A 15223-nucleotide genomic window follows, 5' to 3' on the forward strand; every position below is an offset into this window, starting at 1 on the left:
GAGGGCACAGCGTCACTGGCCCTAATGTGGGATCTGACTGGGGCCCTGCTGCTCAGAGCTGGCATCCCAAGCCACCTCTTAACCAATGTGCCACTCGGCTGGTCCCATCACAGGGCTTCTTAATGTTACCTTGTATAGTTGCCAGGAGATCTCTTGGAGGTGGTTACTCATGCCATTTAACAAATCAGGAAACTGAGGCACAGGGTGGGTTAGTGACTTCTACAAGGTCACATGGCTGGTCACAAATCCCGAATCCCCTTCTCCTCCTGCCCCCCAGCCCTGGCCAAGCCTACACTGTGTAACACCAGGCAATGTTGGAGCTGACACCTCGAAAACTAGATGGGGCGCTAATGATCTTCAAGTCTGAATTTCTCCTTCGATGCTTGTGTGACCTCTGTTCTCTCCTCCCAGCCCTTTATCATTGATGGATTCAAGTTTGACCTACGGGTTTATGTGCTGATGACATCCTGTGACCCTCTCAGGATTTTTGCATACAGTGAAGGACTGGTCCGCTTTGCCACAACCTCTTACTCCCCTCCTTGCACAGACAACCTGGTAAGCTCAGGGGACATGTCTCCTCCCCCTCCTCCCTTCGTGTGATTTAAAAAAACAGAAACAAAGGCAAAACCCGAGTTAAATCCACATTCTCAAACATTGTGGGTGTGGCTATCATTTGCTGAGCACTTACTGTACGCCAGGTTGCATACATTCTTTTTTCTTAGCCCTCCCAGGAGCCCTCAGAAATAGGGATTATCGCCTCCTTTTTACAGAGCGTTAATGAAAACCCAGCGAGTATAAGGACTTGTTTAAAGTCACAGAACTAGGAAGAGATCAGGCTGGGACTCGTGGCTACTTCTTGACTGCAAAGCCAGTGCCACAGTTCCATGGTAGGAGGGCAGGCCTTGGACGAGCCCCCATTCCTACCCCCACATCCCAAGTCCTCCAGTACTTCTGAAGTGTTCCTCAGGCAGGGCACCACCCACTCTCAGGAGGAATTGGAGTTTCTTATACTCCAAGCTGTAGGATAATCATTCTTACTTCCTCTGTCTTGCCGTTTAAATAAGCCCGAAAACTTCCCCTTTCTTCCCTGTCTCTAAGCCCTAGGGGACATGGGCGGGCACAGAGAGGAAGTGGGAAGCCTGGCCTTCCTCCTGACCCCGCACACTTGTGTCTCTTCCCCAGGAGGATATCTGCATGCACCTGACGAATTATTCCATTAATAAGCACAGTTCCAATTTCATTCGAGATGTTCACTCTGGCAGCAAGAGGTAAGGCAGCAGCTCTCCTTCTCTTTTCTTTCCCTGCCGGTCTCAGAGCTGCTCTCTGGGATTCTACCCAAACCCGGCCAGTCCCCATCTGTGTTGCCATCTTGGATCACACCGTCTCAGAAAATGTTCCTTTGCCTCTAAACCCAGAACAGACGCCTTAGTCTCTGCCCTCTGGCTGTTAATCATTAATAGAAGGCTACATCGTAAAACCCTAGGAGGATGGGAGGAGGACAGATAAACATGAACTGTTTCTCCAGCAGGATACACACACATACACACACACCAAAACATATCCTTGTTACAGTTGACCCTTCTGACATTTCCAAACCGACAGATATTTATTGATTGCTGGTCTGCCTTGGGAAAAGGATAGGGCAGGCAATTGTTCCTAAGCCTGTGTTTCCCTGGGGTGTTGCTCCAACAGAGATTCTCAAATGATGTGTCATGTGTGACATGACATGTGGCTGGCTGGCTGTAAGATTCTCCAGAAGAAGGAGGAAAAATGAGAGGAATGCATGAATATCTTCCCAAGCATCTTGTACATGCATGTTATCATCTAATCCTGTTCTCATTTGAGTTTTAAGAAAAAGGAGGACTGAAGAATGTGAACATGACCAGGCAAAGGGGAAAGAAAAAGGAAATATTTATGGTGGCCTCGTGTGTGTTGGGGCCCAAGCTGGGTGCTTTGTGTGCTTTTTTTTTTAATTTGAATTTTCACAGCACTATGGCAGAGGCATTATACTCTATCCTTTGTAGGTGGAGAACTATGAATTAGGTGCCATTTCTGTTTTGCAGATGAGGAAACTGAGTCTCAGAGAGGTTAAGTAAGTTGTCAAGGCCACACAGCTATAAATGCTAGAGCAGGATGAGAAGGTAGGTCTGTTAGACTCCATGCTCCTTCTGCACCAGGCTTTAAAGGACTAATCAGCAGGCAGTCTGTTTGGCTTCAGAGCATCAGAGAGACACTGATAATTTCATGACTCCCTCAGCGGCAGAGCTCCAAAAACCAAATGGAAAATCACCAGATTAAACCTACTTGAGGGGACATGTTGGGCTGGGTGGAAGTGATCCCCCCTTTTTAGAAGGTACCAGCCACCCCTCTTGCCTGAAGCTCTCCCACCTCCTCTCCCCACCTGGACTGTGGGCACCGGCAGAGACTCCTGTGCTGTTTGCATGTGGAGCTTCAGTGCTCAGTGAGGCCTGATTTTCCAGTCCCGCGCTGACTTTTCCAGCTGAGTCTGCTTGGGCAAGTCCCTTCATCTCTCCAAGCCTCCATTTCTTGCTCTGTAAAATGAGGGTGATAAGATGCCCTACCCTGCCCTGCCATGCCCTCCTCACCTCGTAGAGTCACTGTGAGACTCACATGACTCCATGATAGCAGCATGGACAGTGCTTGTGGCTAATGTGATTTTTCCTTAGTCTAAGGGTGTGTAATCAAAGGGCCCTCATTGTCCTCCTCTTATGAGAACTAACACTCCAACAACAGGCTTGGGGCCCTCAGGCTGTGATGAAGAGGGTGTTATGGGGGACGAAGGTGAGGGTGTGCAGGATTGCCCTGCCGCCCTCCATTCCCCCTCCCCCCGGCCTCTTCCTTCTCCTCACCGCTCTCTCACCCCGGGTCTGGACTCACCCCTCTGATCCTCTCCATGCACCCTCTCTGCTGGAGCAGTCATCTGCTCCCCTGGCCTCCACCCTGCCCTTGCTTGGTTCAGCCTGTGTCCCCTGAGCTCCAGGCCCATCTCTCCTCAGCTGTACCCTATTGCCTCCAACTTAGCATTTCCCGACATGGTTGTGTTCTGTCTCCTTGCTTCCACCTCAGCATTCCAAACTGGTTCCCCTGCCCAACTCCCCCATCTCTACTTTCTAAATCGGTAGGATCAGAGTTTAGTGTCATCTTGGATGTTTCCTTTTCCATTGAGTCATTGAATCCTGGACATTCCTCCTTCAAATGTCCCCGTGTCCCTTTCCAGTAGGCCCAGACCTCGCTTCAGCCTCAGACCCGATGGCTCCATCAGCCTCCTCGCTCTTCTCCCTAGCTCCAGGCACTTCTGCTTACCCTCTCTGTACCCCTATTTTCTCATCTCTAAAATGACATAATAAAACAAGAATCCTGGCTGGCCAGCCTCACAGAGATGTCTTAAGGACCAGTTGAGATGATAGGTATGAATGGGCTTCAAAAACAATAACCCCCATGCAAGTAGATGCTGTTATTATTATACATTCCATATACTCATTACTTCTACTCTCAGTAACCAATGTGGGTCCCAGGTGCCTAGAGCATCAGGTTCAAATTCCTTTGCTCAATCTACTATAATTTGACCAGATGCCACTTTCCACTATTTTTACCACTACACTAAGAGTCAACATTTCATTTGTTGAACACATGTTATATGCCAGGCGCTGTTGTAAGACATTTACATACCTCAACCCAGTTAATCCTTTCAACAACACTATACAGAGGGTGCAAAAAAAAAATGTGTACACATTTTAAGAAAGGAAAAACCTATTCAAATTGTAACACTCAATATATACCGATAACAAAAGATGAACACAAGTCACGTTTGACTTCTGCAATTACAAGAGGTGCTCAAAGTGGTTACCATCAGCGTCCAGACACTTCTGATTATGGCGAACTACTGCTCGAGCAACGTTGACCACAGTGTCCACTTGTACACATTTTTTGGCACCCCTGGTATTATGATCATCCCGATTTTGCATATTAGGAAACAGGTGTAAAAAGGTTAAGTAACTTGCCCAAGGTTGCACAGCTAGGATGTGGGAGAGCTGGAATGAAAACTCCTGAGGCCATGCCCTTAGCCACTAGCAAACACTGCCTGTTCTATTCGTTCCATGATGTTCTACCAGGACACTCTTTTGCTCATACTTGATATAAGGCCTTGCTCATTCCCACCTCTCTTCCTTTGCTCAGCTCCAACTGAAAACATGTGAAAGCATCCTTGAAGGCCCTTCTGTCTCATTAAGCTCCCACGTTGCCTTCTCTGACCGCGTTCTGGATTCTGGTCCAGCCACATAACCACTGTAGTGTGGGCAAAACCCATCTTCTCTGTGGGCCTCCGTTTCCTCACTTATCAGATGAGCGCACTGGGTTCCATCTCTAAGGACAAGCCTGTGGAATCTGAGTCTAACCACCTGCTGTGACCTTTCCATCTCTGGACTCCCACCACCATTATGGTCAACATCAGCCAGAGCCCATAACTGCTCTTTGCTTAGTGCCGTGTTTGTCTTGTGTGCCCTGTTGAACTTAAGCCCATTGAGGGTTAGAATGGTACCCTGGCCTTCTGGTGCTTCCCATGTTGCCAGGCAGAGTCCGAAGGCGGACTCTCCCTTCCTTTTCTTTTCTCCTTTCTTCTTCTTTTTCTTCCCCATTTTTGAGACAATCTGCTTTTCATGCTGACTGCTTCACCTGCCCCCAACTACCCGCTCCCCAGCTTGAAGCCAACTACACCCCTGATCAATCCCCCACCAGGCTGCAAACTCAGTAGGAGTAGTGAAGGAGAAGACAAAAAAAACAACAACAACTGGACACCTGGCAGACCTCTGGGGCAGAGATCAGGTCCTCTTTATCTTTCAGGGTGCCTGGCACTTAGCTGGTATGTTAAATTGAACTGACTAACCACTGGATGTTATGAAATTACACAGTATTCACTCCTTGTGATATGCCTGAGTCATCATGAAGAGGTTATGTTATGATTCATAAAGTCTGTTATAAGAGGGCAAGGAAGTATATAATCTTCTTTGGGAAATTTTACTTCCCAATTTGACAATTTAAATACATTTTTTTTTTTTGCACTTGAAAGGATTGGCATCAAGCAATCCTGGAAAATTCATTTACATGCAACACTCCAGTCCCTGACAATGGCAGGTAGAGGGTATGGGCCTGGATATTAAGTGGCCTTTGCTTATCTGTCTTTATCTAAATGCATCGTTGGTTGTTTCATATGTGTGTTGACTCCCCAAAGGGTCCTTAGGCTTCCCCTGACAGAGTGGTATTTTCTTGGGATCTGCATGAGCTTTGTATGCACAGCAGGCCCTTGAAATATGCATTGGCTGGCCGATCCCACATCCTCCTTTTTTGACTCCATTGGCTGGGGTCCCATGAGCTCTTTGAACTGCCTCAGTGAGCCATGTCTCTTGTCTTCTCATTTCCCTCTACTCTTCACTCCCTGCCTCTCCTCCTCCCATGTTTCCACTTCCCACTTCAACTCTCTGTGCACACATGTCTGCATGTGAAGGGGTGCGTGGGTGTCTGCCCCCATCCATCGTTGCCTCTGGACCTGTCAGATTTGCTCCCTCTCTGTACTATAGCCCAGCGTGGCGCTGCCTGGGGCATCCACTCAGATGTTTCCTCACAAACCTCTCCACATGGGGTAGACATCCTCTGATCTCTGTGACAGGGCTACCAGCCATCCCTCAGTTGGCCTGCGAGTGAAGGGTTTCCTGGGATATTGGACTTTCAGTTCTAAAGTCTGGACTATCCTGGTTTGCCCGAGGCAGTTTGTAACCCTATCTGTGGAAGTGTCCTGGGGCTGTTTTTTCCTTGTGGGTAGTCCTAAAACAACATTTCTGTGTCTTTAGTGTCCCCAGAAGTCTCTCAGATGGCTGAGGTGGAACTCAGGTAGTGGGTTCTTAAAAGGCTCCCTCAGTACTTCTGTCGAACACCAAAGGCTCAGAAATTTCCACCAAAGCAAACCCCATGATGTAGGATGTTGGTTTTTATTTTTTTAATTCGTCCATTAAACTTTCTATCCAGGATATTCTGTCCCTGCCACAGCCCATGAGTGTTTTCTGGGTCACAGTGAAAGTGCCCAGGCAGGTCTTAACATGTCATTCAATATATCTGTGCCTACTCCAGGGCTGTGGAGGCTTGAAGAATGTGGCGCCACGGCTCTCACAGGCCCCTCCTGAGCTGACCCAGCCCTGGTGTCACCCTGGCTCCTGCATGTCCATCCCTGCTGGCTCAGGGGCCTTATCTCATCCAGAAGTTTCTGGTTTACAGCATGCCATGGACTTGTATGACCAGAGGTGGGCTGCCCTGCCTTATGGCCTGTGGTTCCCCTCCAGGAAGCTCTCCACCTTCAACATGTACATGGAGAGACATGGCTACAATGTGGAGCAGATATGGAGAGATATCGAGGACGTCATCGTCAAGACGATCATCTCAGCCCACCCCATCATCAAGCACAACTACCACACCTGCTTCCCCAACCACACACTCAACAGCGCCTGCTTTGAAATCCTGGGCTTCGACATTTTGTTGGACCACAAACTCAAGCCCTGGCTGCTGGAGGTAGGAAGTTTGGGGTGAGGGGTGAAAATTGGCCTCATTACTGGGGTCAGCTGGTTTCAGGCTCATCTCTCCTCCCTCAGCTAGATCAGTTTAATCAACTTCCTGCACCAGTTCCTCCCGCAGTGCTTGCGGCCTGGGGCTTCTCCCTTAGCTGAGAAGTGGCCACCAGAGGGAGGTAGACAGCCGGGAATTAGAGAATTCCTGGTGCCTTTTTGAGGTCCACGCAAACTTGGAAACTCTGATCTCAGGCACAGAGTGATTCAAAAGACAGGTCTACCTTTTGTAACAGAGTCATCTCCCAAAAAGGGGGTATTCTTCATCAAAGCTGGGTTGGCGATGTACAAGGTCAGATGAGAGCTGCCAGGCCTGGCTCTCTGGGGCCTGGACCACTCAGTTCCAAGCACCAACAGAGAATGACCTGCTGTCTGTGGCTACAGGAATGGGTGGGGAGCCATTCAGTGAGTTTCCTGCCTCCCCCAGACCAGTGGGTAGTGGGAAGAGGAGGAAGAGAAGCTTCTGGGTGGCTCTCTCTCTTCTGGATTAAACTTGTGCTCAGCAGCCCTCTCAAGCAGCCATTCAGTATGCACACAGGGAGCGGGGGTGTGGGTGTGGGTGGGGTATAATCAGAAGTGCTAGTACCAGCTGTCAGTGACAGAGTCAGCCTTCAGAGTGAAGAACTCAGAATTGTAGATCAGATTCCTAGAACCTTGCCTTTCCCCCATTCCCAGTCCTGTTCCCGTGTTTGGAGCTCTTACCCAAAGAGCAGAATTAGCCACCAGAAGCAAGCCTTTAGAAACGGCTAGAAGGTTTCAAATGCACATAGTGCCTCTGAACAATATGGACTTTTCTGTGAGCAGGAATGAATCCTTCTCTCCTCCCACTTGCCTCCCCCTCAACCTCAGTCAGGATCCTAAATACATCACTCCTTTCTACTCCCTACCTTCCCACCTGGCTCTATGGAATGCACAGTGCATGTGAGAGAACACACACGAGAGGGAGGGAAAACCAAAGACTGGGCACTTCCTGATGCTTCTTAAGAAGAAAGGACTAAAATAAAAGCTAGTTAAACTACAGTGGGTTCCACTTCCTCCTTTCCTCACTGTGGCTTCAGTCCAGACCTTCTCTCCCTCTCCCTTCCACTCATCTTGGTAGCCAGGGCCCCAAGGTGGGCTCAGGTAGCTCCTTGGAGGTGGCCTTTTGGTCTCACTCCCAGCCTCCAGCTGCCATCTTGCCCTCAACAGGTCAACCACTCTCCGAGCTTTTCCACCGACTCCTGTTTAGATAAAGAGGTGAAGGACAGCCTGCTGTATGATACCTTGGTTCTGATCAACCTGGGAAGCTGTGACAAAAAGAAAGTCTTGGAGGAGGAGAGGCAACGGGGCCGGTTCCTGCAGCAATGTCGTTCTCGGGAGGCCAGGTACAGTAGGGTCCTCTGCCCCTCAGGGACCCCATTCTTTATGACTTCTCTGCTCCCAATAAGACTGGTCCATCCTGGTCCAAATTGCAACTCGACAGCCTACTAGTTATGTGACCTTTATGTCACCTCTTTAAGCCTCAGTATTCTTTCTGTTATATGGAACTAAGGTTGATTGGGGAGATTAAATGAGATAATGTGTATAAAAGGTCTGGCACTATAAGTTGTGTTAGAGACTATTAAGAATCTTGCCTGAAGTTGGTGGGGAGAGGGGTCCATTCTTACAAATGATAATCCTACTTGGAAAGTTAGTTTATATTTGCAGAATGTGGCAGTTTGAACAATTTTACTGTGAATATTCCTTTGTTCCTAAAAACAGGAGATTTAAATTATAGACATAACTATATACAATGGATCTGCGTTCACTGATACCACATGACTGTTCTGGAATCACCAATACAAAAAGTGAAACCATTCCTTTATTTTAGTTCCTGTGTTGGCAGGAGCTAATGCGTCTCTGCTCCCTGCTGGGCAGTGCTTGCCTTTTCACAGAGGCCTTCTGCAGAGTGATTCTAGAATCAGAAGACCCCAAACCTGGTCAAGGAGATGCCTGTGTTGCTTTTCAGATCCCACTGTGGCCCCTGCCCTCCTCATGAGAGGAGCCAGCCTGGTCCTTTGAGGTTAAACTTCTGGAACTGGGTTTGGATGGCACTGTGTTTCTCAGAGCACTTTCACGTGTAGTCTTTCCTAGAAGGAGCCTGATAGGCAGGTAGTGGGGGCTGTTGTATGGTCCCATTTTTGAAGCTAAGGAGACAAAGACTCCGGGCTGGTAAGTGGCAGGTCTGGACCCACAGCCCAGGGGCTGTGTGGTCTGGGGTTCTAGGGTGCCTTCCACTGGGCCAGCTTTCCCTAAACTCCCTGAGGAGGAGGCAGCGTCAGGTAAGGAGCAGCCAGAGATCTCTGAATCTTTCTCCTTGTCACGACTTGGCCCTGGATAGCTCAGTGGCTCTTGGTTTCCCTACTATAAAAGGGGCTTCTCATTTCCCCCTCCCTGAACCCCATCTCCCGAAGGGGCTGTGAGGAAGAATGAGATCATCACAGCTCATAAAAGCTCATCGAGCTCATCCGAAAAGCCCTCAAATTTAGCAAAACACAAGCTGTCATTCTCCAGAGAGGGGTAATAGGGACCGTGATTGGGAAGATAGCGACAGTCGTTCTCATCAGAACTAAGCCAAAAGGGAAGTGGGTTTTACTTGTAACAGGAGAGAATTTGGTGACCCGTTAGAAGACTATTCTCACCAGCTCTCAGTGCGTTATGACACTGGCTATCCCAGAAGGGCTAGCATCTCCTCTCAGGGAAGCATTTAGGAAATACTGATTGACCACCGTTGTGTGCAAGATCCCCGCCTGGCCCTAGATGACATCCAGCTTGGCCATGTCCCTTCCAAGAATTAAGCCATGTCTCAGAGCAGCCCTATGTTCTGCTTCCCAACAGGATGGAGGAAGTCAAGGGTTTTCGGGCTGTGCGTCTAGAGAAAACTGAGAAGTATGAGAAGGAAAATTGTGGAGAGTTCCGCCTGATTTATCCCAGTCTGAATTCGGAGAAGTATGAGAAGTTTTTCCAGGACAAGAATTCCCTCTTCCAGAATACGGTTACCTCCAGGGCCCGGGAGGTGTATGCCCGGTAGGCAGACACCCTCAAGGTGGGCGGGGTGTTGGGAGGATGGCGCTTAACTTGCTGGGTAACTGAACTGGGACCGTGAGGAGGGTCTCTGAGCTTCATTCCCCAACCTTGAAGTTGCCAGGGGAACATTTGCTTTTAGTTTCACAAGGACTAGGAATCGTAAGAGTCCCTGGCATGGGTGTTATTAAGTAGATGTGTGGCTGTTTCTAGAAACTTGCCCCTGAGACAGGCACCTCCCTGACCCCACTCCAGAATGCCCAGTCCGTCAGAGCTGCCTCCTGGATTCATGCAGGTATAAAATCTAAGAGCTAGAAGGGACTCCTCCCATCCAGTCCAATCCCCACCCACCACCTCATTTTATGGAACGAGAGGGCAGAGCAGAGATCATACAGCAGATAGTGACAAAAGAGTCTCTTGAGTCATATGACTATGTAATTTCCACTACATCACTGGCCAGAGAGGCCCAGGATATGAAGTGGTTCAATGTGGGAGCCCCGGGCTTTGGCCTCCTGCCCTGACCCTCTTCCCAGCACCTGCCATGTATGCAATCTGGCCTACTGGGAGGTGAGGAGAGAGATAGGGTAGTGGTAGAGTGGGGTATAGTCCCCTTCTTGCGCATCTCTCCTTGGATACTATTCTCCAGACTGGGAATGGTATATTTGGAGGGATGGCCCTCCTCCACCTCCCGCTCTGTGACCTTCAGTCACTTGTGCAGACTGGACATGCTCGGGGAGGGAAGGTGGAGCACTCGGCTCTTTGCTCAGTCTTGACCATCCGCATTCGCAACCCATCCCTCACCTAATGACACTCACTGTTCCTCAATGGGCAGGCAACTGATCCAGGAGCTGAGACTAAAGCAGGAGAAAAAATCCTTCCAAACTAAAGAGAAGAAGGTCGAGATGCAGGGGGAATCGGCAGGCGAGCAAACAAGAGGCAAGAGCTCGAGAAGCTGGCAACAGACACAATTGCAGAAATACAAAGCAGCTACCACCCACGCCTCCAAACAAGTAAACTCAGAGGGGAGGGGAGCATGGGTACCCAGCACCCTTCCCCGGCTGGGGCCAATCCGTGGGGGGATACTGAGGCGACCACTACTCAGAGCCCAGACACACTGAAGGAATGGGGCTGCACAGAGGGCTGGGCCACAGGAAGGGGAACCCGGAAGTCACAAGGAGCCCAGCGTTCTTCAGAGGATCCCTCCATTCAGGCAGAGAGGATGCTCACTGGTCTGTCCTTCTTGCCACCTCCAGTAGGAGCTAGCAGCTGGGAGGCTGAGCACAGGGAAGCGGGCTCCAGGACTGCATGTACTCATTGCACCCAGCTCTGGTTTGAGTTGAAACATTTCCTTCCAGCAGGCCAGGGGCACAGCTGAGAGAGGAGGCCACAGGGAAGAGCTTCTGGGAGGCAGGACCCTCAGAACATTATATAGGGTGACTGACCCTGCTGGGTCCTCCCAGCCTGCTCTCTGCTCAGTGTGTGGACCAGCCCCTGGCTGTGGACCAGTCCCGGCTGTGGGCCAGCTGTCCAGTTGTCCTATGATCTGAACCTTTGGATTCCCCCTTCTCTGCCTTGTTCTCTCTTCTGGCTCACTGGAAAGAGTCAATTGACTTTTCAGTCTATCTCCTTTTTCTCAAAGACTTACCTGAAGTAGAGCAGGGTTTTTGAGTTTGCTTTTTGTTTTTTTAATAACTTTGTTAGGGACATGAACCCTTTGAGAATCTGATCAAAGCTATGGAATCTCTTGCCATAAAGTATGTGTATACAAAGGTACAATTTTGAAACTACAGTTTTAAGTGGCTCAGAGACCCCATGAAACCATCCATAAGCCCTTTCGGAGTCCCAGAACTCCAGGTTAAGAGCCCCAAATTAGAGAGACTTTGATACCAATCACTTTCCTTCTCCTTATCTCCATTGCACCTACCTTTGGGTGCAGATGAATCTGGAAGAGAATGGAGCTGGGTTCCCACAGGCTGTGTGTTTGGTTTCCTCCTTCCCAGTACCTCCAGCCATTGACATTAGTGTCCTGCACACCTGACTTGCTCTCAAATGTCAGAGATGCAAAGAAAAATGAGACAGACAGCAGCCTCGACCAGGAGGCCCCCAAGGAGGAGGATGGCCCTGCTCCCCCTAAGCTTGCATCTGCGTGGCATTACCACTCTGTACCTGACCTGAGGAATTCAAGCCTTCTCTGCTGCTCCAGGCTGGAGCTCAGTAAACTCATCTCCAGAATCAAGGAAGTCAAGTCTGCCTCTGCATTGAACATATTTACCGGCACGCTGGTAAGTGGAATGTTCTACCTTCCAGAGGGCTGAGCTCAGGTGGCAGTGGTGGCAGCCTTGCTTTCTGGTCCCTTCTTTGCCCCTGACTTGCTATGGCCCTTTGAATAAGGCTTAACCTCCCTGGGCTTCAATTTCTGCACTTGTGAAGTCCAAGTTGCAGAATGGCATAACTGCTATGAGTAGAGACCAATACTTTAGGGCGTTTAGAAAGGCCACCTTACACATCCCCTCTTTTTAGGCAGGGTACCACCTATTGTATTATTAGTTTCCTAGGGCTGACGTAACAAATTACTGCAAACTTGGTGGCTTAAAACAAAAATGTATTCTCCTTAGTTCTGGAGGCTAGAAGTCTGAAAACAAGGTGTCAGCGTTGCCGTGCTCCATTTGAAAGCTCTTCAGGGAAGATCCTTCCTTGCTTCTTGCTAGATTCTGGTGGTTGCGGGCAATCCTTGGTTCTTTGGCTTGTGGCAGCATAACTCCAGTCTCTGCCTCTGTCATCACACGGACTTCTTCCTTATGTTTCTCCTCTGTGTATCTTTACATGGTCTTCTTTAAGGACACCAGTCATTAGATTTAGGACTCGTCCTAATCCAGTATGACCTCATTTTAACTTGACTAATTATATCTGGAAGTAACCCTATTTCCAAATAAGGTCACATTCTGAGGTTGTGGGGGGTATATGAATTTGGGGAGTCCAGCACCTAAGCAGTGTTTCTCAAACTCCATTGATGTATGGACACCTTTTGAAGGAAAGAAAACGTATAGACTTAAATTATTTTTTTATAAATACATACAAGCATAAAACCAGATACAAAATCTTTATACTTAAAAAAAAACTCTTAAGTCACTACAAAACCAAAACAAACGCCAATAAAATTCACATCAAAAATATAATTTAATGTGACAGTTGATTTTCCATTTTTACAGCAATAGCTGTTCCATCTTTGCCACCATCTTCTGCCCTAGAATTTAATTAGTTCCTGGTTAGTAAACTATCCTGACCTAATATTTCTTGCTACTAATGAACTCAGCTCTTAATCTGTTCATTTAAATCAAGAATGGCATAGGAAGGAATTATTTGCTTTCCACACTCTCATTTTGGACTGTTTTCTCTTTCAGCCCTTAAGTTCAGTAGAAACCTCTCCAGAATCCAGCACTCAGGTCTCAGACTCCCCTGAGTCTCTGCTGAGCATGACTGTGAAGACCAGCTTTGAATGCAGGAGCCCAGAGCTGAACAGGATGGTCTCCTCTAAATGTAAGCGGCAGCAAATCCCCCAGCACCTCATCCAGCAGAAAATATCAAATATTTCTCTGCCTACAAAATCCCAGCACTTCTTGGGGAATCCGAACCCAAGCTGGACTTCACTAAAGAAGAAACAGCATCTGCTATCAGAGCTATTCACCAAAGTTCAACTGAAGGAGAAGTCCTTATTCCCAGGTACCTACAACCCGAAGCTGGTATGGAATAACCAGTCACGTGAATGCCAGCATGTACAGGGATGTGCCAAGAGCTTAGGGGGTGGAATAACTAACAGAACCCATCCTAATCTTTGAGGAGCACCCAGTCTGAGATGGGGTGGGAGGGGGTACATCCTCTGTCCTCAGGGAGACCCTAGTCTGGTGGTGGAGACATAGTCCATGTTCTTAGGAAGTCCTAGTCTTACTGGGAAGACAAGAAAGATAAAAATGGAATGCTATGTCTAAGTACCCTCTTCAACATTTCCTGGTTCTCATTCAGATGAGGCCTATTCAGCTGAGTCTGTACCAGTTGGGGGCATTAAGTATGAAGACACAGGGAAAGGAAACTACTTGGAGAGAAGAAACAATGGCTGATTCTGATTCAAGATCAGATTTAGACCTGGGGACCCTAGAGGGAGGTGGCCTTGGCCAGGAATTTGTTCAGCAGCACAAATTGATGATGCCAATGATTTTGCCTTTGCAGACAACTTCTCCCTGTCCCGCAGCCAAAGCTCTGGTGAGAAGAGGCCACTGGACATGCCATCCCTCCTCCACTTGCAGAGTTCTCACAGCCATGATGTTTCTCTGAGGGATCTGCTGGTGGTTGCCACTCCAGCCCGCCTGGATCCAAGGCCTGGCAGACGCTATACAGGTGCTATGAAGGACCCGTGTATACAGGACCAGGGAGCATAAAGTCACTGCCTGATCTCTGGCCAAAAAGGATGTGAGAGGCAATAGGTAGGCCCACCCATAATCCTTTTATGTACCTGGTACATTGGCAGGTACTGTATGTGTATATTTTTGGAATGTTGGGTAGGTAGGTGATAAAGACATACAAGTAAGTGGACAATTAAGACTAACATCAGTCAAAATGTGACTCCCCGCCACACCACCACCACCACCACCTTGCAATGTATATTTCTGCTATGACTGATCCGTTCCCACTGCTTTAAACATACTTTGCCTTGTCTTTCACTTACGGCTAAAATTGAGACAGTCATTAATGCCAGCCCCGGGAATAGAATAATGTCAACTATGAGGCGTTGATTTCCATACCTTTCAACTGTGCCAGCTTGGCCTAGGTCCAGGTCACTTGCCCCAAAAGCTGACCCTGTAATGGAGTGTACTGAGGGGACCAAACAAGCAGACAGTGGATCCTGAGAAGATTTGTAAACAAAAACCTTTAAGCTTTGATTCCACTGTGAGAAAGGACCAAAGAGAGCAAGGAGCCTTCTGTCAGACCGTTAGTGCTTCTGAAAGAAGGTGATATGTAAAAACTTAGGAGAACTCTACAATATAGCATTGCATATAGTAGAGGGGTTTGTGCTGCTTGGCTGCCTATAGAAGAAGGCTATACATTTAAATTATTTCCCTTAATCGTGTCACCTAAAGCAGACTGTGACCAGACAATCTGATCTGGCCCCCTCATGACCAGTAGCTCATATTGCAGGACTGTTTGGGTGCAGGTAAAAATGCACATTCCAGGGCTGGCCGAGTGGCAGGTTGGTTAAGAGCTGGCTTGGGATGCCAGAGGGCCCCAGTTCGGATCCCACATATGAGGGCCAGTGACACTGCACTCTACAGCTAAGATGCTGAACAGCAGCTCAACCTGGAGCTGGGCTGCCAAGAGTCACCTGCATCGGCAGGTGGGTTGCCATGGGCTACCGTGTGTAGCCAGCAGCCAGCGTGAGTGGCCAGCAGCTGCTGTGAGCAGCCGTCCAGAAGCCAGCGACTGATCTGCCTCGCCAGGGAAGAGCACAATGATGGTGCCAACTTGGGCCAGTGAAGCAACGTCCTCCACAACTAGACTGA

The 15223-nt window shown here is 48.7% G+C and overlaps 1 protein-coding gene across 4 annotated transcripts in view; it reads left to right on the top strand.

Annotated features, from left to right (window-relative positions):
- The window catches only part of TTLL6 (tubulin tyrosine ligase like 6), a 28817-nt gene extending 13859 nt beyond the window's left edge, over positions 1 to 14958 (top strand). For all 4 annotated transcript variants that reach the window (XM_019638503.1, XM_019638501.1, XM_019638502.1 and 1 more), the window contains 9 exons: positions 412 to 555; positions 1183 to 1268; positions 6351 to 6576; positions 7818 to 7993; positions 9486 to 9674; positions 10504 to 10681; positions 11672 to 11953; positions 13073 to 13391; positions 13896 to 14958. In XM_019638503.1, coding sequence (XP_019494048.1) covers positions 412 to 555; positions 1183 to 1268; positions 6351 to 6576; positions 7818 to 7993; positions 9486 to 9674; positions 10504 to 10681; positions 11672 to 11953; positions 13073 to 13391; positions 13896 to 14104 — 1809 coding nt within the window. In that variant the 3' untranslated portion in view covers positions 14105 to 14958. The remainder of the gene's footprint in view (positions 1 to 411; positions 556 to 1182; positions 1269 to 6350; positions 6577 to 7817; positions 7994 to 9485; positions 9675 to 10503; positions 10682 to 11671; positions 11954 to 13072; positions 13392 to 13895) is intronic.
- The last annotated feature ends 265 nt before the right edge of the window (positions 14959 to 15223 follow it).

This window comes from Hipposideros armiger, unplaced genomic scaffold (genome assembly GCF_001890085.2).
Source record: "Hipposideros armiger isolate ML-2016 unplaced genomic scaffold, ASM189008v1 scaffold_40, whole genome shotgun sequence".
NCBI classification, from domain to species: Eukaryota; Metazoa; Chordata; class Mammalia; order Chiroptera; family Hipposideridae; genus Hipposideros; species Hipposideros armiger.